The following is a 24,948-nucleotide window of genomic DNA, read 5'->3' on the forward strand; positions in this document are numbered from 1 at the left end:
GAAATAAAAAAGGTCCCAATAAAAAAATCTCTGGAGTTTTCCTCAGTGCAGAATGAACCTCATTAGATTTCAGGAAGACACAATCTTGCCTGGATGAGTTTTAGATCTTCTAGAATCGATCAGATGAGCCCATTAGAAGTCTACATCGGTTTCTTTCTAAACTTGAAGAATAATGGAATGCTTTACCTATCATATCTCTTTTTAACAAAGCAGCTGCTTGCTTGCCACGCTGGGTACCTTCACAAACTCTTAATATATCTCCAAGTTTTTCTGTCTGAAGCCTTCCTTCCCTCACTCTAATTCTGCCATTTTTCTCTGGTCTTTGCAGTTTCACTTTCCTGAACGCTATAGTTCAGAGAAACCCTCTGGTAATGACAGCACTGGAGTGATAATGTACTTTCCTGATTTCCCGTTAATAGTAGCACTTGATCCAGCAACGGGTGCCAGCTCAGTGGCAGAAGAATGCTTTAATATTTTCTAGAGGTAAAAGGACCAGTTCAATTTATAGCCTTGGCTAACTCAGCAGTTTCACTCTGTCTTGGCACAGAAATTAATGTTTTAGTTAAAGCAAAAAAAAAAAAAAAAGTCTGCCTTAGCTTGCTCAGTTTGGTGCCAAAGAAACAAAGTACAATTGATTTTTTTCTCCCCGAGGAAACGTGTGGAAACTACATTTGGCAATGAAAGAGTTAAAATAACTGAGGGGACGGAGGGCAAAGAGAAAGGGGTGTACAGCAGCATTAAAAAGGAAAGCGGTTTGTTTATCTGTTTTAATAAGAGACACACATAATCACAGACCATCCAACAATACGTGTATCCTTGCCGAAGAGCTGCTGATATTCTACATTAACCTTTGCTAGTGAGAAGTGTATTACCCCCACTGTTTTCCACAATAAATTATGTTATATCTGGCATCCAAAGCGCTAGGAAGTGTTCAGCCAGCTGGAAGCACCAGATTGGCCCAACATCCCTAACGTTCAGATTATAAATAAAGGGCACCTCATACTGCTCATGTAACAAAAACATGCAATGTGGAGGAAGGGCAACTTCCCCCCTGCCCACAGAAGCGAGGGGTGTCAGTTGGGGAATGGCAGAACAGGAATTGAAGAGGGCAGGGTTTCTGCAGTGAGATTCAGTCCCCAGCACGCCAGACCTCAGGCAAACGCAGGACTTCAGGCAGAGAAATGAGACTTCTCCTGTTACATCTTTACCAAGGATTTGCACGTTAAAAAAAAAGCTAAGAGGGAGGGAGTATATCTGGCTCTGCTCTTCCCAGATGGTATAACCACACAAACACACGCTCGCACATACACATATCTTCCCACTCTTTAGGCAGCATTGCCTGTTCTCTTCCAGCCGTAAAAATAATTAGCTCAGCCACAACCTCAGTTTCAGAGGATGTGGTCAAATGTGCCATGGTGCACGCCTCTCCCACGCTCTCTAATCAAAGGACATGATGGCTCTAAGTACGTAACGGCACTCTGATAAAGGTTGAGGAAAATCCTGCCTGTTATGATCTGGAAGGTGAAGATATCAAATAGGAAGAGAACAAAAGATAGACCTGAGACTCAAGACCCAATGACTGAAAATGTCTATAAACGGGCTTTGCAAAAAAAAATTCACATTGGGTCCAACTGTTCTCAAGGAAACCACTTCATTACTTTGAGTGGGAGCACAACTGAACTAGTGCTGAGAGCTGCTAAACCAACTCCACTGCTGGAAAAATTAACCTCATCTATTTATTTTAAGGGCTAGACTGTGGTGGTCCCTGGTGAGGATGTAATGGGAAGTCAGATACAAGGAGCCGTTCTCCTCACCACTCCTTTTCGGCAGGGGCTGGCCACAGCTGCAGTCCCTGTTCTCTCCTGAGGGCAAGAATTATCCCCAAATTGGTATATTCCATCTTCATTACTCCAGCTATTATATAAACATGGCTATATGCTTGCTTACTTAAGCTGAAAAATTGAAAAGAGGAACTAAAATTAAGGTTAATAGAGCCGGACAAAATATTCCTCATTTACCTTGCCCTCACCATGGCTGCTTCCCCTTCTTCTGCCTGGAGTGGATGCTTTCCCCCCCAACAGCATTGTTTTTCTCTCTTTTCCTTTTCCTCCTATTTTTCTTTCCCTGGCATCTTCCCTCCCGCTGTTACTGCTGTTGTGGCTATTTAACTTTGTCTATTCAACATGCAGCATGAGATTTCGGAAAGAAGACACTAAAAGAGGAGCTCTCCTTCTCTGGTCTACACCATTGTGGGTAAGGGCCCTGAAGAACTGTACTAACAATCAAATTTATGAGATTTACAGCATCTAATGATGGATCTCATAACTAAAAGGAGCTTGAAACTGGACAAAGAAAGCAACCATGGCCTGGAAGGTATCTTTCAATGTCTACTCCTCTATGTCTCCACAGTTGGTCTATACCATATTCTGAGAAGCCCCCAATCTTTTTGGTTTTGCAGGCTTGAAAAGGTTGCTGAGGTGCTGTGGAATAAATCAGATGTTCTGCTTTATTTCAGGAACATGCAAGTTATTTGTGCTTTTCAGGAGAGCGGATGGGATATTAGTCTGAAGGCAAGAATCACAAGTTGGCTACTGCTTGTACATCCCAGGTTTAGACCTCTCTTTCTTGTAGGAGCTGATGCCTCTCACTCAAAAGGTGGTTTGCTCAGATCCAGTTGTTGGCCCCAGAAAGATTGTTTGGGGTCTTTTTAAAGAAATGGTGCTCCATCCCAAGGAAACAGCAGAGATTTACTGTTTTTCTCTAAGATTCATTACACCAGTCTGAGACTTTTGAAAGAAAAGAAAGACCCAGAGGGAAAGGTTTGAAAAAAAAGAGGCAGATCTGCAGCACTGCTTTCATGTTTTCTTTTCACTGTCAGGGACAACATACTGCACAGCTTGTTTAAGGATTCTGGATAGTGTAGTCCCAGCAGACATTTCCTGTACTAAGATGTATTCTCATTAGAGTTACCAAAAGGGAGTATTCAAAACATTACTTATCTGCACATAATCACTATATCACTCCACGTATCCTTTATTTTAATTCCTACTTGCTTGCTAATTACCCACCACACTGAAGGTCTCACAACTGCTCTCCTTTCAGCAGCTTTGTTTGCAAAGTGTCTGGCAATAATCTCCCAGCAGTGTATTATCATGCCCTTTTCATCACACTATTTAATCAATAGGGTAATGACCTCGTATAAGCTAGTTCCAGGACCTAGCCATGCCATGCTAAATAAAGGAAACAAATAAAACCGTGGGCTACACGCCTTCTGTTTTACAAACCTGGACATGAACCATTTTTGCATTAAAACCTATTAAGATATACAGAAACTGCAAGTTCTTCATATCTCTTGCCAGCAAAAAAAGAAAAAAGATTGTACGGTACTGTGGGGAATTGGCTGGTTTCTTTAAACAGACATAATTGTAAAACATGTGTGTTGTTGGTCAAGTGTTCATAGGAAGATTTATCCTGATAACACTGGAAACCACTCTTACCCTCAGTACATCACATCATCACTTAGAGATCTGAATGGTGACCATCACAGCTAATGGGATGAAATCACATGCAGCACGCTTCCAAAACGGAGGTTGGAACAAACTTTCTTTTCAAAAGGATTTCTGTTTCAGTGAGCAGAAGGAAAGCAGCTTCTCTCCATTTCCTGAACTGTAAACTTACAAAGTGTGTTTCACTTTGATTTTGCATCCCATGGCTGAATTATATTTTGTCTAATAAAGTGCATGTGAGACGTGTTTAGCAATGTGTGAACTCTGGAGCACACGTAGCATCACTCTGGTGTGGCTATTCTCTTGTCCAGAGGAACGGGAGAGATAAATTGGGTCTGTCTAGTCTTCTTAACCACCACTTTTCATAATACTAGTAGGAAGTTAACTTCAAAAAGGCTTTTTTTCACCATATTTTGTTGTAAGTGGACCATAGCTGGCACACACAGAGTGACTGCATATCCTTTGTATTCTTGGGGAACATAGGGTAAAATAACCTCAATAGCACAGAAGTTTCACCCCACGTAACCTCTGACAGAACGGTTAGGACAGAAAATAAGCCGTCTTCATGTTACCAGCACAGGTGCGGAAGGGTAGTTAAGGGACATCTGAAAAAAGGATGAGTATGCACTAGAAGGCACATAAACCACATAATTTTGTGTAACCGTAGCAGTATCATCATGCACTGCTTTCACAGGAATGGAGATCTTCCCCACAGAAACAGTGTTAAAGAACAGGTTTTAATCCAGTTTTATCCCACATATTAACCAAGGACAAGCTGTTTCCACCCATATATCTTGAGACAAATTCTTACTGGAAATTTTTCATTGCACCAATGCAACTTACATTCTTTTGGCACTTCTCCTTTAGGTGTGTTATGAAAATGACAATGTGCCAGTCATCCAAGCTGTCGGCACCAGCTAAAATCTGTCTGAGGCAGAGTAATTTACACTTGGATGAACACCTCCCAAGAAGTAATCACATAAATACCTTCACTTTGAGATGCAGCTCATTGCTGGTTAGGTAACTCCTATAATGAGCTAAGTGTGATCTGTCCCAAGGATCTGAAACAGCATCAGTGCAGATATTCTGTTAAGCTGATGCAGGAGATGTTGGCGTGGTAACTGTACAGTGTGCCTGTGAAGCACTCACTGCGTTACTTTAGTTCTGGACTATAAAACTGCATTGTGGAAAATATTCTCTCAAAACATCCCAAAAACTAGTCTAGAAAACTAAGAACTTAGAAGACCCAACACTCCCAGCCCCTTGATGAATTGAAACTCTCCAACTGGTCCATCTGGTGGTCTGGCCACTGCAGAACTATTACCTTTACTTCTGATGCAGAAGCAGCAGAGAATAGCAAAATTGAAGGAAGAGATAAGACTAAGAGAAGGGGAAAAAAAAACCCCTCCAGATATCTCCAACTGAAGCAAACTAACCTCCAAAAGTGGGTGGTCACACTAGACACTAAATGCTTCCCAGTATTTATTAGGACATTCAGAATTAACTAGTGTAAAATATCGTTTTCAGGTAACACCATCTTGTCTTCCCAGCTAAATCTGTCCTTGGATTACCCAGGAAGAAGGACACGTCACTGAATTATTTCTCTAATCCGTCTTCACAGAAAATAAATTATTCCTATAATTGGTGACATAGCAGTTTGCCATCGGTCAGGTACAGGAAATCCTTATGCATCTTGTGAAATGATCCACTTCTGCAAGGGCAACACATCCCTCCAACAGATTAACAGGAGTGACTGGCATGAAATATGAGACCTTCTGTTCTTTGAGCTGCTACTCAAAATCTAGCAGAAGGACCAAGCTGGAGAGGATAGCAATGACTTGCTTTTCAAGTTCACCAGGTAGAGTAGCATAATGGTAATTATAATGCCACCAGTAGTTCTCAAGTTAAATGTTGACTTAAATGAACACTGTTGCAAGAATATCTCTTGTCTGTTAGGTAGAACTGCAAGTTGTTGGGGAGTCTCCTTGTTCAGAAAAACATCATCGTGTATACTTCCTCCTATTTTCTCCTATCACTTTTGTTCTGCAAGCATCCTTGTAAGCTGGAGGCAGAAATCCTTATTCCAGAGCATTCACCTCATGCAGTAATATAGCATTAAAACAAAAGAACTTGGTTTTCATCTCTTCCACATAGGCAGTACGATGTCACAGCTTTCCCTTCAGCCTTGTAAGCTTCTCTGCTGGCAGAGGGCAACCAGACACTGTGGTCTCTCTGTTTACATCTGGACATTTCTTTTGCAGAGAAGAAAAAATTAGGAGGAAAAACCAAAAATGTGGCAACTTTTCTTCAGATATTTTTTAACAAATCTTTTAAAACATGCAAGTCCAGATAGAAAAACACACTATCTAACACATTTCACATAATGGTATGCGTTGGAAAGGACCTTTAGAGATCATCTAGTCTAACCCCTTGCTAAAGCAGGTTAACCTAGGTATTTATGAAACTTCTCACTTCAAGTCCTAAAACCAATCATCAAAAAATCCCACTGTCTCACTCTCCACTGAGAAGATTACAGTACTTAACCACAGGGACAGGCTGCATGGTAAAGACTTCTGAAGATCTTCTTACAAGAGATGTCTCTAAGTCACCCTGATACCTACTGCTGACTGATCAAGGAGTGATGGAGTACCTCAGAAAAAAGTCTACCTGATATAGACAGCATGGAAACAAATGAAAAAAAAAATCTAAGACTTTGAGGCCTCAGATTTTTCATAATTTGGATCTTTGTCAATATTCAAGTGGAAAATGTAGGACTTTGATAAAAAGATCTGATAGAAAAGCAAGAGCAGCATATAAGCGACAACTAACTTGATAAAGAACTAAAAGGGATAATCTAATTAAAGCTGATCCACATGGGTTTCTGGAAAGCAGATCTTGTCAAGCTAACTTGATATCATTTTCTGATGTGATTACAAATTGGACTGCTAAAGGCAACCATCTTGATAGATGCCTGTAAGAGAACTGTCTTTGTACCATGTCATAGTTTGACTGAAAAGCTAAAAAAACTAAGAGATGGGATTCATCCACAGTAATTATAGCTGTCTAAAAGTCTGGCATCTTGTCTTAACCTACGTTCCCATTATAGTCAATGAAAAGAAAAAGGTACTGTCAAAAGGCGATTTATGACTTTGCAGATAAGTCCACTACATCTTTCTGTGAAGGCTTCCATCTCCATTGTCATATTAAGAGCTTAGAAAGCTGACAACCATCAGAACAATTAGATGTGATGAATCAGAATGGCATCTTAAACATCCTAAAAACTACATAGCTGATACATCTAAGCCATTAATGCATTGTTGGGGAACAAGGCATTGGCACTGGAGTTACTTATTGCCTCCTGTTGTCTTTCATTTTTGTTACAAAAATATAATTTTCACCAAATTGGAACATGACTAGAAAACAGAAAACGGTGAAGATGACAGTTGGGTGAGTTGAGTGTAACTAGACTTATGTACACCAGAATACTCAAGAAAAAGGCCATGGATCAAGGAATGAGTACAGTAAGACAGACTTAATAGAGGACTCTACTATGGGAAGAGATCCTAAAGAAGAGGCAAGGATTTGGGAACAGAAGCCGGGTGAGTAACCAGACCACTATGATTTCCTAGAGCAGCACAGTAACAAAAAGCTACTGTTGCTCGCCAGATGTACAAACAGTAACAAATAGGAGAAGGGAAGTTATTTTCTCTTATTTGGCATCAGTAAAACAACTAGTAGTTTCACTGGGTTCATGGTGGTGTTTTAAGAAAGATTATGAAAAATTCCATGGATTATGAGGAAACCAGGGAAACAATTAGGGTATTAGGAAACATGTCTTAGTGCAAGAGACTCGAGGCACTCAATCAATTCAACTTATCAAAGAGAAAGTTAAAGAATGATTTGATCATGGCCTACAAAGAGGCTTACCAGAGGAAACAAATTTGATAATAGAGGGCTCTTCAATCTAGCAGGCAAAGGTGCAAAGGCAGAGCAAGACCCAAGGACTAGAAGTTACAGTAAGACTAATTCAGTCTAAAAATAAGGCGCAAATTTTAAACACTCAGGGAATAACCTGAATTTGTCAAGAACTGTGATTTGTTTTCCACCAGGAGAAAAGGAATTTTAGTCAACACTTAGTCTTGTCAGAAGTTCATACTTTTATTTCTAAGCTTATTAATACATTAATTCTGAGAACCTCCAAATGATATCGTGGAGAGAAAGAATAAACATTGTAAACCGGGAAGCATTCACTGCAGTATTCAAATACAGCCAAGAGACTTCCTTTCCATTTGATCACCAAGTCACAGTTTATGTGAAGCTTTCCTAACTGAAACACCTTCTTACTACACCACACTATGCAAACCTTTTTGATTAATGAGCACTAACTCAAAGTAGATTGCACTAAAATTAGGAAGCAGGAAGAAATCATAATTTGCAATTACCCCTCACAGAAATACCTCAATACAATACTTTAGAGTTATTTTAGGTGTACCATTGTTTTCCAACTGTAAAGGTAAAACACAAATCACAATATGGTAAAAGATCTCTCAGTAGGCAATTAAAAATTAATCAGCTAATTAGATCAAATGAACGAGAAAACAAGACTCAGGAAGACATCTATTCTAATTAACATAATATTAACTTACAAAAGACTTGTTCAGATAAAAAAAGATCATCTTTATTTCAAATACCAAACCAATCAATAAGAGGAAACAAACGGTTATTTCTTACCTTGTTATCCCCATGACCAAAGCCAAAAGGAAATGACAGTAACAGTGAGTCAACTGCCTGCGCAACTGTATTCATTTCTTATTATTTCTAATCTTGTTAACTCTTCGAATCCACAATTTCAACTAACTTGCATTAAATTTATGGGCATTCTACATATATTGTGCCTACTCTACACTTGCTGGGTCTCTTGAGAATCTTCTAAGTACTTAAAAATAAAATGAATGAGGTCTCAAGTCTCACCTAGGTTCCTCCTCAGCTAGGTGATTCCTAACTAAAGCACAGGGCTTTACTGTGGGGACAGAGGACGTTAAAATAAGAAAAAAAGTGGAGGGATTCTTAAGTCTATGTCAGGGATGATAACATATACTCTCAAGGAAGGAAATAACATTATAGGACACCTTATTGAATAAACCTGACTGGTTAAGCGGAAAGGCTCAGGCTATCAGACAAGGAATTGGGCATGGTTGAACCTAATTAGATAGATTGCATAGATTAGAAATATCTGTAATTACAGGACAGTTCCTAAAATATTTTTTCAAATGTCAGATTACTCCAGCAATGACCAACCATCCTGACCTTCTGGCTGGAGTCACAGGACACATGCCACACTTTCCAGTGCTCCAAGTAATTCAGCAGCTGGGAGATGCCCATGACTCCCAGCACTGTAGCTGCAGCAACTATGCACAAACCACAAGTACCACACTTTGCAGCCTCTCACGGATCTCCTGGGTGCTATCCAGATTCGTATCGTTCAGTGGCTCCTTTGCCAGGCCAACACAGCTTCCCTGTCCGTCTCTTGACATAGGCCGGGTTTGGGAGCAATCCTTGAACTTCCCAAGAGCTGCATGAGACTGTGTGTTACAGACCAGGCTGGACACGACTGCAGTATTTACCTTTGCAGGGAAAAAAAAAGAAATCTAGAAAGAGTGTGTAATGGTTTAGAAGCAGGCTTTGCAAACCAATTCCACAATGAATGTATTTCACTTTGATCACCCCTCCTAGCTCATAACAGAATTGAGGCAGTATTTTGTTTTGCAGAAATTAGTACCTTCAAGACCTGCAGTGGATTTATTATTTCTGCTAGGGCTTGCACTTTCTTTCTGATCCACTGCTGTAAAATCCAGAGGGACAGAACAGCGCAGAAAATTACTGCGAAGATGTAGTGTGACATAGGAAGAGTCAGACGCATTATGTGTGAACAATACAACAAAAGAAAAAGCCATCTGAAAATAAATGAAAAAATTAATAATCAAAAGGGTATCTAATTCTTATTGGGGCATTTGTTTGCTCACTTTATGAATCAGGACCACCAGGCCATGGCATATAAAGCTGGAAGGGACCCTGGGCCCAGAACTCAGTTCTGCTTGAGGGAAGTGCCAGAACCAAACATTCTGAGGGGAAAAAAAAGTGAGACATTGGAAACATAATTTTTCTTCTTATTCATTCCTGAAACTAGGATTTCACAAACGGAGGTCAAACCTCCACATCCACTCCAAGCTTGGTCTTGTCACTAAAGCAACCAATAATGGTGGTTAGGTCACACGGGGCAGCCGTCCTGTAATGCAGGCACCAGAGGCTGGTCAGAGACTTCAAATCATTGTGCAGAGATAATGAAACTGGTGTTAGGAGGGACGAACTTCCAATCACCCTGACATTCAAAACAGCAGCAGAAGATTCTGTATAATGACAGTCACACACACCCCCCACATGGAACAGAGCAGCTTTGTTGTTATGCATTTCCAAGTAAACTGTGGCTTTATCATCAACGGGATATAGGCTCAAAAGGTAACAGCAGGGAATTTATAAAACAAAAGCCTCCAAAAAAGCACTTTGGTAACAGAAATAAGCTTTTTCAGTGGCAAGCTATGACCACTTGACATTGCAACAGTCCATCCAGAAATTGCTGAGTACATTGGAGAAAAAACATAAGAGAATGACAACTGTACTTGGAGAATTTCATACTAGTTTGGTCACTGATTCTCCAGTAAGCTATTCAGGACTGCAGGCTAAACATTCCCCTGAACAGATGTATCAATCAAAAGCTAAGCCTACTTTAAGTAAGTTGTGCCTATTTTCTTCTCCAGAATGCTTGCTCAAAAAGCTGTCTTCTCTGGCCATCCACTGCTTTCTGTTTGGTAGCTGACAAAATACTTCACTGATTTACACTGTAGCATGTGAGAGTTTTAGCAAGTCGAGGTCTCAAATACAGGTCAGGTTTTGCCACTGCTGAAAAAAAAAATCATCTACAGGATATACAGTAGATTAATATTTGTCAGGCTTTCCAAACAAGCCAGAAACCTATTCTTTCCTGTTCTTTAAAGAACCCTCTAACTTGTTTTCCTATTAAGGCTTTAAAAAAATTCCACAAACTAAGAGAGCAGAACAGAAAACCTATTTCTCACTCCTTGATAGCCTGGAGCTGTAATACAGCAGAATCAACAGATTTTATTTTCTTTTAAAGTGAAAGAAAACCTTCCTGCTGTAATATCTATGATCAGGTTCTGATCCTGCCTTTATGTATATCATCTCTTCATGTACAAATGGTAACAGAGGGTGTATCTTTGTCGGAAAGTTGACCCAAGATGCACGTCCCCCTTCATGCAGCAAACGACTGCTGCATGGACATGACTGAAATATAGTGAAAAGTTCTGAAAGCCTTGGCAGCAAAGCCAGATGCAGCAAATAAGCAAGTGGATGAGGGACGACTGCCTCAAGACTCCCCCTGGTCACTCCTCAGTGCAAGCCTACCCAGTGTGAATCAGTGCAACGCAGAGATGCCCAAATTACTGCTCTTGTTCCTCAAGAAGCTGTTGAGCTGCCTCCAGGCAGTGGTGTGTTGAAGCTAACTGGCCCAGCCAATATTTAAGGTATGAGTCCTACAAACAGCCATCTCCCCAGCCTTGCACAACCAGGATTCATCTCCTAAATGCAGTTCACCCTGAGTACGAGAGAAAGGCTTTGGAATTAAGCCTCCATTATAATAAACAACTAACAGAAAGTGGTCCCAGTGGCTACCTTCAGCTTTCTGCAATGGGCCTGAACCTCCAGGGATCCCTACAGACCTCTGTGACTTGCAGCCTTCATTGCCTGACCTAATTCTTCTAAATGGCTCACCCATTTTGGCTGACAATTTCCTCTAAATGCCCAGACACCAAGCAACGGAAAATTTCTTTTAAATGCCAGTTAATGAGCAATGGAAAATGTCATCATGATGAAGTTATGCAGGTACTTAAGTGCTCTGCCGGATCAGGCTTTTGTGAGCTACATTGTAGTCTCACGTTTGATGAGATTTCCTGAGTGTGATAAATAAAATAAGATGAATCTCTATGATAAGAAAAAAAATAAGAAAAAGAGAGATATGTAAAATATTTTTAAAGCTTCTATGGTTCTTGGATGGCACAGTGGAGAAAAAGAGGGAAAGAGAATGCAAGCGCATAAACTAGGCTATGCTTGCGTAAATTACTCTGACATTTAATAACTCTCTACTAAAAATTCTCAAGCAAGGCTACTTCAGATATTTTTAAGGTCATGTATCATTTACTGTCTAGGTCAATTTATGCATCAGCAAAAAATTGCTGCAAACTCTTCTGGACAGCACTTTAAAAATAAAGGTACGTGTGACTGTTTTGGCCATATTTTCCTCACCAGTTTCTGCTCTGCGAACATTTCACCTTGGAAAATTAAAGTAACATTCTGTAATAAGTGAAGCCAGTATGATATTTCAAGGCAAGCCAAGGACAAGCTTTATAACTGTGCTATCAAAATGCTATTAATAAAAGCAAAAATACACACACGATGCCTATGTTCCCTTATGGCTGGAAAAAATTATTGTCCATTAGGTTAACATTTCAGATACCCACTCAGTTTTTCCTAAGGTCCCAAAGAAGGCAACAAAGCACATCTCTCTTGCTGTTAACTTGTATAAACTATCTGCTATCATGTAGTGCTCTATTTTAGTAAACACTCCAAGGCTTCTGAAGAGAATATATGGACATGTAGGATTTCTGGGAGGAAAAAAGGTGAAAATTTGTGGCTACTTTCACAGTTAAATTTTATACCAGTGTCTTAGTTTATTTTTGTTTGGGTCCACAGGGTTGTATTTATAAATGCATCTTACACTATGCATCGCATCTAAATTCACTTCTCTGGTTATATGGTTCCCCTCACGGCTGGATGGTTATCCCCAGGACTGCTGCACTAAGTACTATCATCTCCTTTTGACAGATGCAAAGCCAGACATACCACACTAGGCCTATACAGCATGAGGCAGCACTGCAGAGAAACAGGGAAGATGGTTCTGAATGGGAAAAGCTGGCTGTAAGTTATCAGGAGCCTAAGTCACCTCATTCCGTGCCCCTTGGCATATCCCTGAGCATTGCTCAGAAACACTCAAAAAGACTGAGAGGCGTCTGCACCGTGCAAGGAATCATGGCCAGAGACCATCAGGACCACTGAAATTTCCTGAGGACTTGTGCAGAACTGTAGACTGAATGCAGCTGTGCTATAACCTTAGGTATATTTTGCTTTTGTTAACATCTGCTTTTGTGTTTTGCTTTTGTACACAGACAAAGAAACATCTCACCAGTTTAGAAAGCCTATGGCTTTTTCTCCATACCTGTCTTGACAGAAGTCTGAGAGACTGTGACCTGTTTACCAAATTTCCTTAGGTACATCGTACAGGTGGCTACCCAGCTACATACACACTCTCTTTAACTCTTCCTTTCTTAAGAGAAAACATGTTTATGTTTAAAGTACCATGTAACTGTATTGAGTGGTAGAGTTTGTACCCACACCATTTTTAAAAACAAATTATCCAAGGGACATATGATTTGGAGAACTTTTCACCTGGTTTAAGGGGGTCCAAATGCAAACAAGCATCTTTTCATTGGAGACAAATTATGAGCACATGTGTGAGGTTTTTTTTACTTCATTTTATGTGCTTAAAAAGAAATCCATTTTGGAATTAAAATGTAGTTTGAGAACAAAAAAAAAAAGCCCAAGAGAGCTCACTTAAAAAATATCACAGAACATTTAAAATCATCTGGAAAAAAAAAAAGATATGTGTCTAATTAATTTCACTACTTCTAATAACTTCTATCCTCTTGCAAATCTTGATATTTTCACTGAAATGACAATTACTGATGTTTCCCTTTTTTCCAGCCTTAAAACAAATGAAAGATGAACTATAACATTAAGTCATTCTCTCTGTTAGCTACATTGATGCACTATGTTAAGTATTTCTAAAAACTTCACTAGGGATAGATACTTTTTGCAAGATAAAAATACTCACTTTAAAGTTATTTTTTTAAAAACAGCTTTTTCACTCTTCGATGCTCTCACTGCATCAACAGGAAATCCTTAGGAAACTTCTCACAACTTCCACATTTATTTCATTTCATATCCTTGCCTCATAAAACACGGTGAAAAGTGCTCAGGCAGTTTATAGTACTATTAAAAACTAAACTAACTTTATTATTTATTCAATCTCCTCCATTATTTATCCCTCTTGATTTGAAAGTAGGACTCACAACTGCAGCACTAGGAGTCTGTTGTGCATCCCTGGAACGCAGCCTCCCCCCAATTAGCCATTGATCCAGCTGCTTGTACTGTGACAAGGGAGCTCAAACTCCCTCCTCCTTGAGGCTACAGCTCCACAGAGAAACCCTTCAACATCACAGACTTCTACCAGTGCAATTCTTAACCCAATAAACAGCATCAGCTCAGAGCTAAATTCTGAAGCTGCAAGGAGATAAACACACTTTTTTTCATTAGGTTTCTTCCCCATCATGAACCTGTTCAGTTTTTCTGTACGTGCAGATTTTCTTTTTATCAACTTTTGGTAACACAACTTAGCAGATGCTTGAACTGATGTCACAAGATCTCTCGTGCAGAAGTAGATATACATTACATATCCTTTTTTCTTTTCCAAAATGCTTTTACTGTATGAAGAGAACCTCACTAATGTGTGAAAGACCTCTAGCCAATACTCACATTTTATGAATGAGGTTAGTGAACAATGAGCTCAGAGATATGAAGAAGTCAAAGGAGACACTGTGAAATGCATGGCACTCAGTAAGTATGACACATGTCAATTGTAGTTATTGATAACAGTATTTCAGACTATGCCTGGTAACACTGAGTATGGTAGCACACTGCTTTACACTAGCCAGCTGCTAAAAGGTAACTAGGAAGTGGTAGGAGACACCAACATTTTGGTAGAACTTTCTACCAACTGTTCATTTCAGTGATTTGTTACCCCTCACATTGTATCTACCACTGGTGCAAAAAGGCAAGTTTCTTCTCAGTATCCACTTCAAGTGGAAACAATGTGCCTATGGTGTAGAGTCCAGATAGCCTGCATAATGCGTTACAGCTTTCAATCACTGTTCTACAAAAACATCACGTGTGCCTTCACCACACTTTGTACTGATGCACAGATCTACCCATGTTAGTATGATTACATGGCAGTAGCCATGTTCAGATGTCCATGATGGTTTCTGGATCTTAATTCTTGATCCATTTTTGCGGTCTTGTCTCTGATAGGTATGACACAAACAAGCAGATTATTCCGACGTCGCAGCTTTCTGTGATTACCTGTGATTTCTTAACCATTTATAAGACACAGTTTCTCTGTTTAAGACACGGTACTTAATTTTTTTTGCTTGTTAAAAAGCCTTCTACTGGCTTTGATTACACTCATGAGAAGGGAGAAGTGAAAAAACATAGTTTGCCTGAGGCCTCAAGTGGAAGGAAAAGGCTTCACATTTCAGGGAAGCACTCTTCGGTGACTTAAACTTTTCGTAGACTCAATCCTAGTCTGAAATCTACTTTGAGTATCTCATAAATGGTGATCCCAAAGTACTCTGTGTTGAATAAATGAAAACCAGGCAGGCGACCGTTATACAAGTAGTTCACTCACTGACCCAATACGCTTGGAAGATATGCTTATGCACTTACGTTTGGTGGCTTGGGGAGGAAATATCCACCTAATGATGTAATAACTACATGCGTTTGCATTTATATTGTTTTAAATAATGATGTAATATCACAGCCCCTCGCGGACCTCATTTCGATTTCTTACCTACCAAATCTGGCTTCTGTAAGTTTCTCTCTACCGGCCCCAATTCCCATGCTGGGCTGAAACAACTTACGTCCGTCAGGGTCTGCTTGTTCTTTAAAGACACTCACCGCACAGCTCTCTTTTGTGCCACCCAGACTTCAGCACACCCGGGCCGCCACGAGGCGGGCAGGATGGCGGCAGGAGCTGCCGCCTCGGAGGTACGCGCGGCTACGCCTCACACCGGGCCGGCGGCTGCGGCCCGCCGGGGGCACACCCAGCTCCCGCTCCCTGACGCCCCGTCGCGGACCGCCGGCCGTCGCGGATCGCCGGGGCGGGCGCACGCGCGGATGAGGGCGGGAAGGCGCCTCACGACGAGGGAGGGCGGGGCCACGGGCGCGCCGCGCGCACGGCGCGAGTTCCCACACAGCTCTAGTTCCCTGCCGCGTCCGCCGGCCCGCCCTCGCCGCGCCGGAGCCAATGGGCGCTGGAGACGCCGCGGCGGCGGCCAATCGGCGGCGGCGCGGCGGGTTCCCCGGCAAAATGGCGGCGCCGGCGGCGGCGGAGGGGATGCGGCGCCGCCGCAGCGCTCGCCATGCCCGGTAGCCGGCGGAAGGGGCTCAGCCACAGGCCCGCCGCCCTGAAGAGGCGGAGCGGCGGCGGCGGCGACGAGCAGCTCACCCGGCAGCGGCCGGTGGAGCCTCCTGTGGAGGAGGCGGCGGCCGGCGGCGCGGAAGGCGGCGCGGGCCGAGGCCTGCCCGCGGGGGAGGCGCCGTGCGCGCCCCGGCCGTCGCCGTCGCGGGAGGCGGCGGTGCGCGGCGCTGCAGGTACGGCGGGAGCGGCCCGCGGGGGCCCGCACCGGCTGGACCCAGCGCGGCCCTGCCCTGCCTTGTCCGCCACCTTGCACGGCGGGGGCGGCGCGGCCTGCCCGTGAGGAGGGGGCCGGTGCGGGGCAGCCCCCTGCGCGCTCCCGAGCGCGATGATCAGGGCTCTTCTCGCCAAGGAGCGATGAAGAGCATCTTCCCGCGGCAGGTCCTTAGAACTGCCTGAGGACGCTAATCCCCTCCAGGGGAGGGTAGAGCCCGTCTGTGCTAGGCGCTGAAGTGCAAAGCATCTCCTCAGATGCTTCTCATGTATTAATTGCATCTGTAGTTATTTCTGTAGGCTTCCACATCTGCAACGTCATTTCTAAAGGGCAGGGGTGTCTAGTTAAGCTTCACACACCGTGTTTAGTTCGCTTACTGAGCTGAGACAGCTGCACACTGCTTCTGGATAGCTATATTCCTGCTTTTGACAGTCTAGCTCAAAAGGCCCAGTGGAGGAAGTATAGTAGGTCATGACCCAAATCATAGTCTGGGTGAAAGACACAGAGCAAGTATGAAAACAAGATAATCTCCCATATAGGTATCCATAGTTTTAATGTAAGCTGTAGTCAGTCTTCCCTCAAGTGGGAGGATTGACAGTTCTCATCCTTACCATCAGATGCTGGGCATATAGCTGTCAGTATCACGTACTGCCCTGTCATCTCTGTGGTGATGTAACTGAGAAAGAAAAGAGCCATATTCTGCATTAAATGTGTAGTTGTTAACAATGTTCTTGTTACAAGTAAAGGAGTTTTGATGAGTGAACTTGATTTTTATGCGTAAAACTTCTAAAGCAATTTCTCTGTGCCTTGTCCTGTTGTATTTTCTACATTGTTTTGGCTTCTTATTTGCTGGTTTTTAATAAGGATCATTTTTCTGTTTACACAGAGTCATGCTTACATAAAACACCAAAGAGATCACTGAGTAGGAAGTCCCGAATACCTACTTTCAGCTCTCCTGTCAATGATACCGACATACAGCAAGAAATCTTTTGGGATCCTCATTCACCAATTGCACATAGACTAGGTAATGTTAACAGAATCCAGTCTTCAGGGTGCCTATCTAGAGGCATGCAGTGGGAAAAAGGTCCCTCCTGTCGTCCTGGTTAGGCTTTGGGGTTTTATTCTTACTACAATAAATCCTTCAATATAGTGCTGAATCAAGCTCTGATTTGAACACACGTATTTGAACTATTTGAGATATAGTCCACGTGATAAATCCAGCTGTTTTGCAGATTTTAAGAAGGTTTTTTTGTTTGTTTCCATAGGCAATGGAAAACCCAAACAGTCTACCAGTAGATGTGCAGTAGAGATCTCAGAAATTGTTAATCGTATTGCTCCTCAGGTAATGGTTTCTTACTAAACCAATGCCCTGCATGTGCAGTAATCAAAGGGAGTAGTGCTGCTGCCTTAGTGAAGGCTCTGTTTCAGTTAGTGTGTTGTGGTAAGAATGGGATGTGTAGAGAACTAGTAAAGCTCTCATAAAACTGGATCGAATTAAAATCACCAAGCACAGGGGTTGACTGGTTGCTCGTGATGAGTCACAGATGCTGTAAGAAAGGATGGATTAAGAAGGCAGACTTGCAGCACTTCCATTTTAGAAAGTTTTACTTTCAAAATACAAGTTATTGCCCCCTGTTTTAGGACTGCTGTTGTGTTTATTTGTCCTTAATCACTTAAAAGGGAAGGATTTCTTCGCATACTGCATTGACTTGACAGTTATGTTTAAGCATTTTGAATGGCCCGAATGACTGCTGAAGTACAAGAACAAGATTCAGAGGAGGGCTCCACAATAATATAGTAATGTTGCTTTGTTATTTGAAATAATTTGCCTTTTTACCTTAACATTTATGCTTTTGCTGTGAACCTGATGTCCACAGCCTGGAAAGGGAAAATAAAGAGTGTTGGCTTATTTATTACATACAAGAAGAGAACATGTCATTCCTAAAACAGCTTGCAAAATATGCATGCTGATTCGATGGGGCCATTTAAAATGTACTTACTATTTGCTTGTGAGAAATTATACTGAAGAACTGGAAAATCCTTAATGAGGGATGCCACTTCCTTCCTTTTAAATTATTGCAACTCTGTTATAAATGCAAATAATACCAGGATTTGGAACTGTCTCTTGCTTGTGTTCTTTCTTATTAAAATAATCATAGTAAAGTTGCAATTGCTTTCGCTGGTTTACATGCAGGAATTAATTTCCTACATCCCATGGCTCTGGCCCTCTAAATAATTTACCACTGCAGTCTCTTAGATTGCAGGATTGAAATCCAAGCTTGAATTCTGAAATAACTTCATTTAGTTTCTAAACTTTGCTGATTTCTGATTAAAGGCTCCTTGTATACATAAACTGTAATGGAAGAAGTCAGAATGGAAGCAGAGAGAATATGATTTCCTTCAAATTCTCTATCTGTTAATGCTGGTTTAAGTGCATCTCAACTAGCTCCTTGGTAGTATGCTAACGTAAACTGGATCACAGCTTGTAACAGATATTGCAGATTATGTGTAAACCTGAAGTAAACAGAGTATTAGATGTGAGCAGCAAGATAAAATTCAGCTTTTTAATGGAAATTCCCATTTTAATGCTATATAGTTGAAGTGATAGAACTCTCAGTTGCCATTGTCACAGTAATCTCTCTCGGCTTGTATTGGATTAGCTCCTCTCTGTGCCTTTCAACAGATTTGATCCAGTTTAATTGGTTTAACAACTTGAACTCATGGAAGGTGTGTGTCTAGTCCACTCTTTATCTGAAATCAGATTGCTAAACATTCTAAATCTAATCATTCAGGATGAAAAAGCAGCCTGTAATGAAGGCTCCCTTTTAGGGACATGGATTGGTGAGGATGCTATTCCCTGTACACCTGGAGTAGTAAAAGTGCGAGCCAGGACAAAGTTAAGCTGTACAAGGTAAGATAGAGTTTTGTCTTGCCAATCACAGCTGGGCTTTGGGGAAAAAGGGTATGTGGTGTTCCTTTACATATAGTGAACCATGTAATTTTTACATTAGCATTCAGAATGCTTTTAACTTTGGACTTGTTATCTCTTCTTGATGAATTATTAAAAACATGGTGTGCTGTCTGCTCACTGAAAGAGGTGGGATTCAGTCATAGTCTCTGTGGTTGTTGCACTACAGAATGAACAACACATTTCTTTCTGTTACTGACTTTATTTTCTGGGATTTTGTTTTGTTTTGTTTTTTCTTTTTAAATCTAGAGATCTCAAAAATCCTGAAGAGGAACTCATGAAATTGGCTAAGGAATTTGATAAAAATCTAGTAGAGCTCGATGCTGTTCAGGAAGAAGAGAAGCTACGTCAGGACTTCATCCAGACCACCTCAGAGTCTTTAAGTAATTCTAAAGATGAAGTGAAGATTAAGAACCTGAAATCACTCCTTGGTGAAGTTTCTGAAACAGATACTGTTCTGTCCCTGAGACCAGTTGGACAGAGCACTGGCATCCCTGCTGCAGAGCCCTATCAATCCAGCAGTCAAAAGCCTATAGACCTTGAGGCTGAAATAGCCCTTCGTGCTCTTTTTGACTGCTCTACCCAAAAGTGTAGTGGACAGCTGAGCCAAGGACTCTCAGATATTTCTTTGAATAATAGTTTCCATGAAAAGAAAAGCACCTTGGAGGAGGTACACCTTCCCAAGCAAATTAAAGACGTGCAACAGGGTCATTCAGAGGCATACCAAAGAGATACTCCATGTGCGCTAGGAAGTGTGAACCAGCCTCTTGCAAAACCTGACACGCCAAAAAAGTGTCCTCCTTCTTTGAAGACACAATTGGTGGTCTCCAGTAAGCTGGCTGGAGTAGTTCATGATGACTTTGATGACTGGGATACAGATCTTTTGGCAGATGACTCTTTTGTGATGCAAATAACTCAAAATCCTGAACTGATAAGTACTGAAGAAGCACCACCAATTCCTAGAAATCCGTCCGTGCAAGGTCTCAGTGATGCTAGCAGAACAGTGGAAAGCAGTAGCTGCAGTTCAGTAACTTGTTTGGAGAATGTACACAAATCTAACAGTTCTCAGTTTTCAACTTTGAAACATTCTACTAAAAACACAAGAAATGCTGTGAAATCTCTTTCTTTACAAAAGCCATGTAAGATGGAAAACTCAAAGACAGAGGCCACTGCCTTTCATGCCAAATGTGGTGTTAAGCCAGAGAAAACAAATACTATTGGGAAAAGTGCCCAAAGCAGTGATTTGAACTGTATTCCTGTTTCAACACAGCCTCAAGTGAAGAGTGGAAATGGAACTCCTCAGCCTAAAAGTGACCCTCTTCCTCTTTTTCCTTCAAGATCTAATCCTCATAGGCAATGGACTGAAAAACCTGGGAATTACACGCACAGTGTTTTCTGTCCATCGTCCAGTGTTCCTACCAATACGAAAGCCAATGAACTAACTAAAGTGGTTAATCAAGCTAATGTCAGTCACTTAAATCCAGTTGAAATGGCAAAGAAATATCCTCTGTCATTTGATGACTGGAAGGAACCAAAATTCTCTGATGAGGTATTAGATATGTTTTGTGAATCTGATAGTCTTTGGGATGCAAACTGTGAAGATGATGAGTTGTTGTATCAGGTATGTGATGATATAGAAAAGCAGAGTCAGAGCCAGGATGTTAAACAAGGAAATGAAAGAGCTAAAACTGTACAAGGAGCCAGCATTAATTCCAGATCAAACGCTGGTAACAGCTTCCCAGCATCTAAACAAGGACTACCTGATCACCTCTTGGCACAAAGAACAAATGCAAAACAGGACTTTTCCCCACTAAACGATTCCTGTAGGAATTCATCAAAGGTTATACATGGGCTGGCCACATCAGGTCATGTGGTCAACTGTAAAAACATCTCGAGTCCTCAAACTGTGATCTCGGGTACTTCTATGGAGTGTAAATACACACTGTCTAAAAACTCTCATCAGGCTGCTTCTGAAGGTACTACAAAGACTGCTGCAGGGAAATGGTACAGGTCAAATTCTGTTCCATCAGGAGAAACTAGTTCTGAAGTAAGTCCTGTTAATGCAGTAAACATTTTTAGTAGCAAAACAGTAGACAGCCCAAATCTTTTGTATAATACAGGAAAGATGCCAAGTAACAGTTCTGGGAACAAAACATCACTTGGGCCTTCGAAGTTTAAGTTCCGAAAGACTAACAATGCTCAGGGTGCTCTTCACATAGGGTCTGAAAATCCAGGGAGTCATTCTGGCATTGGAATTACTCTGCAGGTTTTGGAAGGAAGCAAGAATCAGGTGAATGTGACTTTGCACAGCAAGCTTGACAATAAGAAATCACCTTTCAAGAGGCACCTTTCAGAGTCTTTTGCGCTGCCTACATCAGGTATTTGTCTTTATTGTGTCACTGTTAAGACTGGTTTTGGTTTGTTTCTGTAATCAGAGTATCAGAGAAATTTACACAGTATTGCAAATTACCGTAGGTTTCAATATTCATCCATTTAGTTTAGGAGTTAGAAAATGTTGTAACAAGAATTCAGAGCTTATTTTCTCCAAAATAAAATTGTCCTGAGGCATCTCCTCAGTTGCTGTTGTTAAGGACTTCTGTTTCCCACTTTCATTCCACTCCTCTGAATCCTCCACAGACACTCAGAATTCCTAGCATCAAGTATAAGCTTACCTAATTCTGAAATCATTACTTAAAAATACTCCTTTTTTGGTACGTAGTAAACGTTGTGATGTGGATCTGTGCTTTAATTTACAGCTCCTTCTGAAAAACATTAAAAATTACTTCTCTTAGCCATGATTCCTAAAACCCCAGTTAACGGTAGGGCAGAGAAAGGAGGCAGAGAGTGATATGGAATGCCAATTATCTTTTTATTATTGTACACCTGGAAATTGGAACCTCGAATCACTTGATGCTTTTGAAGCCTCGGCCTGTGCTGTTGTTCTGTGGCTAAAATTGCCAGTGAAATAATCTTGTGCTATCAGTCTAAACACTAATATTTCCTTTCATCTAGAAGGAGGTCAGTCACTTTCCCATCCTCAAGGGACAGTCTGTAATAGTCCATGCACTGGTGTTACTTGCTAGGGAAATGCAGAACCAGTCAAGTGCCGGTCAGTCTTGTTTTCACTTGCTCTCATGGCCTGGTGAGCTTTTAATCAATACTAATTTTGATAAAACTTGTCTTTAGAGTATACTGTATCAACCTCAATTTTCAGGAAGCACTGTTAGAAAAACAACAACAACAAATTAACTCCTGCAGGCTGTCAGGCAGCAGTGTTTGAAGAATCGGGATTTTATCTGTGCTTCCTCCACATCAAAAAAGCAGATAGGTGAAAAGCAGCAATTTTGGATGTTAAGGGAGGGAAGAGGTAACCAGTCAATGTTCTAGAGAATAAAGGAATGGAAAAGAACAGCATAGATTTTCTTGACAGATAAACAACAACTGTCCTCATCTTATTTTTGTGCTGAAGGGACGTTGCAGTAACAAAAAGATGGATGTTAAGTGATCTTTTAAAAACCTGATAGGTAATTTTTCCTGGACACCTTTTCTGAAGAAGCAAAGAGACTCTTTCTCTCATGTATCCATTTTGAAAGACTACTTATTAAAACTACATTAATTGGCAATTGGTGTATGAAAACAGTAACATCTTTGCCATGCACAGGGAGCGTTCCTGTTGGTTCCAAAGAGGTCAGGGATTTTATTGTATGGGAATTTATAGTTCTGTAGCACAACATATAAAATATTACGCTTAGCTATCATGTTCTTGTCTCCTTTGCCAATTTTTATTGCTACTTTTGACCTTTTTTCAACCTTTCTGGTTTTATTTGTGTGACACCTGTACTGTATGTGACCCCTGTGTCTATACCATCTCCATGCCCATATCTCTGCCTAACTCACTAAATTGTAGAGCCCTTTTCACTCTGATAGCCTTAATTTTCTTAACCCATCGCCATCTCCTATGTTGACTCCTGATGTCACAAGGTTCACTTGAAGGGCAGCCAAGTAAAATTTCCTTGAAGCAAAGGTCTGTGTCCCAGTATTTTCATTGGGAGGTAGTAATCAGTGGCACTACAAAGGTCACGCATCTTACTCCCCTTCCTGCCTTGGGGATAGGATAGATGAGCCATTTTTAACTTGGGTGCCTGCTGTGTCAGAGTAGTGTGCTCTTGCCATTGATCTTCAGCCGTTGGAAGCAGATAAGTTAAAATACATATTGAAGAAACTTGAAGGCTCCTAATACATGTTTTTTTTATTTACAGTGTCTGTGGTGGAACAAAAAAATAGAAAGTGTTCTCAGGAAGAGATTGAAAGGAAAAAACAAGAAGCTCTTGCACGAAGAAAGTCCAGGATGCAGGCATTTTTGAAAGATGCTTGAATTTGGAGTTTATTTTGCCTGTGGAGTAAGTTTTTGTGAGGGAAACATTGTAATGCTGGAAGACACATTTTTAATGCTGTTGACAGCTACTGATGGCAAGCTTTTTCTGTTTCTCAGTTTAAAAGAATCTTGACCTGAACCATAATGAATACTCTGATGGTATTGAGTTAAAAAACTACCAGTTGTAAATGTGTAGTCCCAGGCTACCTTCAGCACAGTGAAGGTTATATTGAGTTTACATAATGTTATACGTTGAAATTGTGTAGTCTGATGATGATCAGAGCATGAAAGCAGTTGTATACCCAGGTAAGCGGATGACAAAACCACACTGTGTGGTTTTGGGCTGTATTTGTCTTCTTCCAAGTATTTTAATCTAAAAGAAGACCCTCAAGTAGACACTAAGAAATGCTAATGCTTGCTTTCAGGTAGAAGACAGATTTTATATTTTGGTTTAAAGTAAATACAATCTAGAGAACACTTTGGAAAGCATGCTCGGACTGTCTCTGTTACCTTAGGTAAGAATTGTTCATTGTGAAGGAAGAATTTAATATAAAAGTTTCATAAGGTGAAAAAGCATCTGGAAAGGACATTTTTTAAAATCATTTTTTTTACTTTTAATTCCCTTCATGAGGAGTTGGAAATGCCCTGTCTAACAAAATGCCTTTCTCTAAACACGCATTACCCAGCGAAGTAAAAAAGGTAGCCTACCTCATTTTACTAAACCACAAGCGATATAAAATACACCAGGTGAAATTTCAACAACTATGAATCAGTTTAGCCTTATGGGGTTTACATATTTTTCAAACTAAAGGCTGTTAAAACATAAAAATGCAATGTCATGTCAGCTTAACAGGGGCTGATAGAATTTTTGATGTGATAGATGGGTGCAGAGTTCAAGCTGCAAAAACTGCCTGTGGGTAAGCTGCAAGATATTTTTCAACTGAGAAATGCTTATATGTAAACATGTGACACTCTGAAAAGTGACTGTAATTTTTCCTTGTAAATAAATAACTCTGAAATGTACCAAAGGTTAGGGGAAGCTTTTGGTTTCTGTAGTATGTGCCACTTTTGTAACTCCTAAAAATGTAAGTATTGTATATTTGTAAATCATCATTAAACTTTTTACATTTTTTCTAGTCTGCTCTGGAAAATACAGTACTACAGAAACTGGTAAAAGGGAGTGAAATGGGAAGTCCACCTGGACCTTATCTAAAGGTTCTCTCTTAGTGATTTACTTGGTTATTGCACACCTCCGTTCTCTACCTATAAGCATTGACAAAGTGCTTCCTTTGAGCCATCTAAACTATAAATCCTTGGTGGAAGGACTGGTTTTACACACAGCCATCTGTAGTGCAGCTCTAAAATACTTTATTGGTTTTCAAAGTAGTGGATTTGCTCTTGTATTAAGCACTGTGCTTGATGCTAGTTGATGATGAAATCAAATCC

The 24,948-nt window shown here is 40.9% G+C and overlaps 1 protein-coding gene across 4 annotated transcripts; it reads left to right on the forward strand.

The window, feature by feature from the left end:
- Positions 1-15,841: 15,841 nt before the first annotated feature.
- ETAA1 (ETAA1 activator of ATR kinase) lies at positions 15,842-24,530 on the forward strand. 4 transcript variants are annotated; one of them, XM_061990460.1, is made up of 7 exons: positions 15,842-16,121; positions 17,046-17,183; positions 17,425-17,501; positions 18,952-19,070; positions 19,377-21,174; positions 21,394-21,505; positions 23,387-24,530. In XM_061990460.1, exons 1-7 carry the CDS (start codon positions 15,890-15,892, stop codon positions 23,500-23,502), a joined length of 2,592 nt encoding a protein of 863 aa, XP_061846444.1. In that variant the 5' UTR covers positions 15,842-15,889; the 3' UTR covers positions 23,503-24,530. The 4 variants fall into 4 exon arrangements, with proteins under 4 accessions (XP_061846444.1, XP_061846445.1, XP_061846446.1 ...); XM_061990461.1 differs by having other exon boundaries at positions 19,377-20,748; XM_061990462.1 differs by having other exon boundaries at positions 19,377-20,676.
- The last annotated feature ends 418 nt before the right edge of the window (positions 24,531-24,948 follow it).

Source organism: Colius striatus, chromosome 2 (assembly GCF_028858725.1).
Source record: "Colius striatus isolate bColStr4 chromosome 2, bColStr4.1.hap1, whole genome shotgun sequence".
NCBI classification, from domain to species: domain Eukaryota; kingdom Metazoa; phylum Chordata; class Aves; order Coliiformes; family Coliidae; genus Colius; species Colius striatus.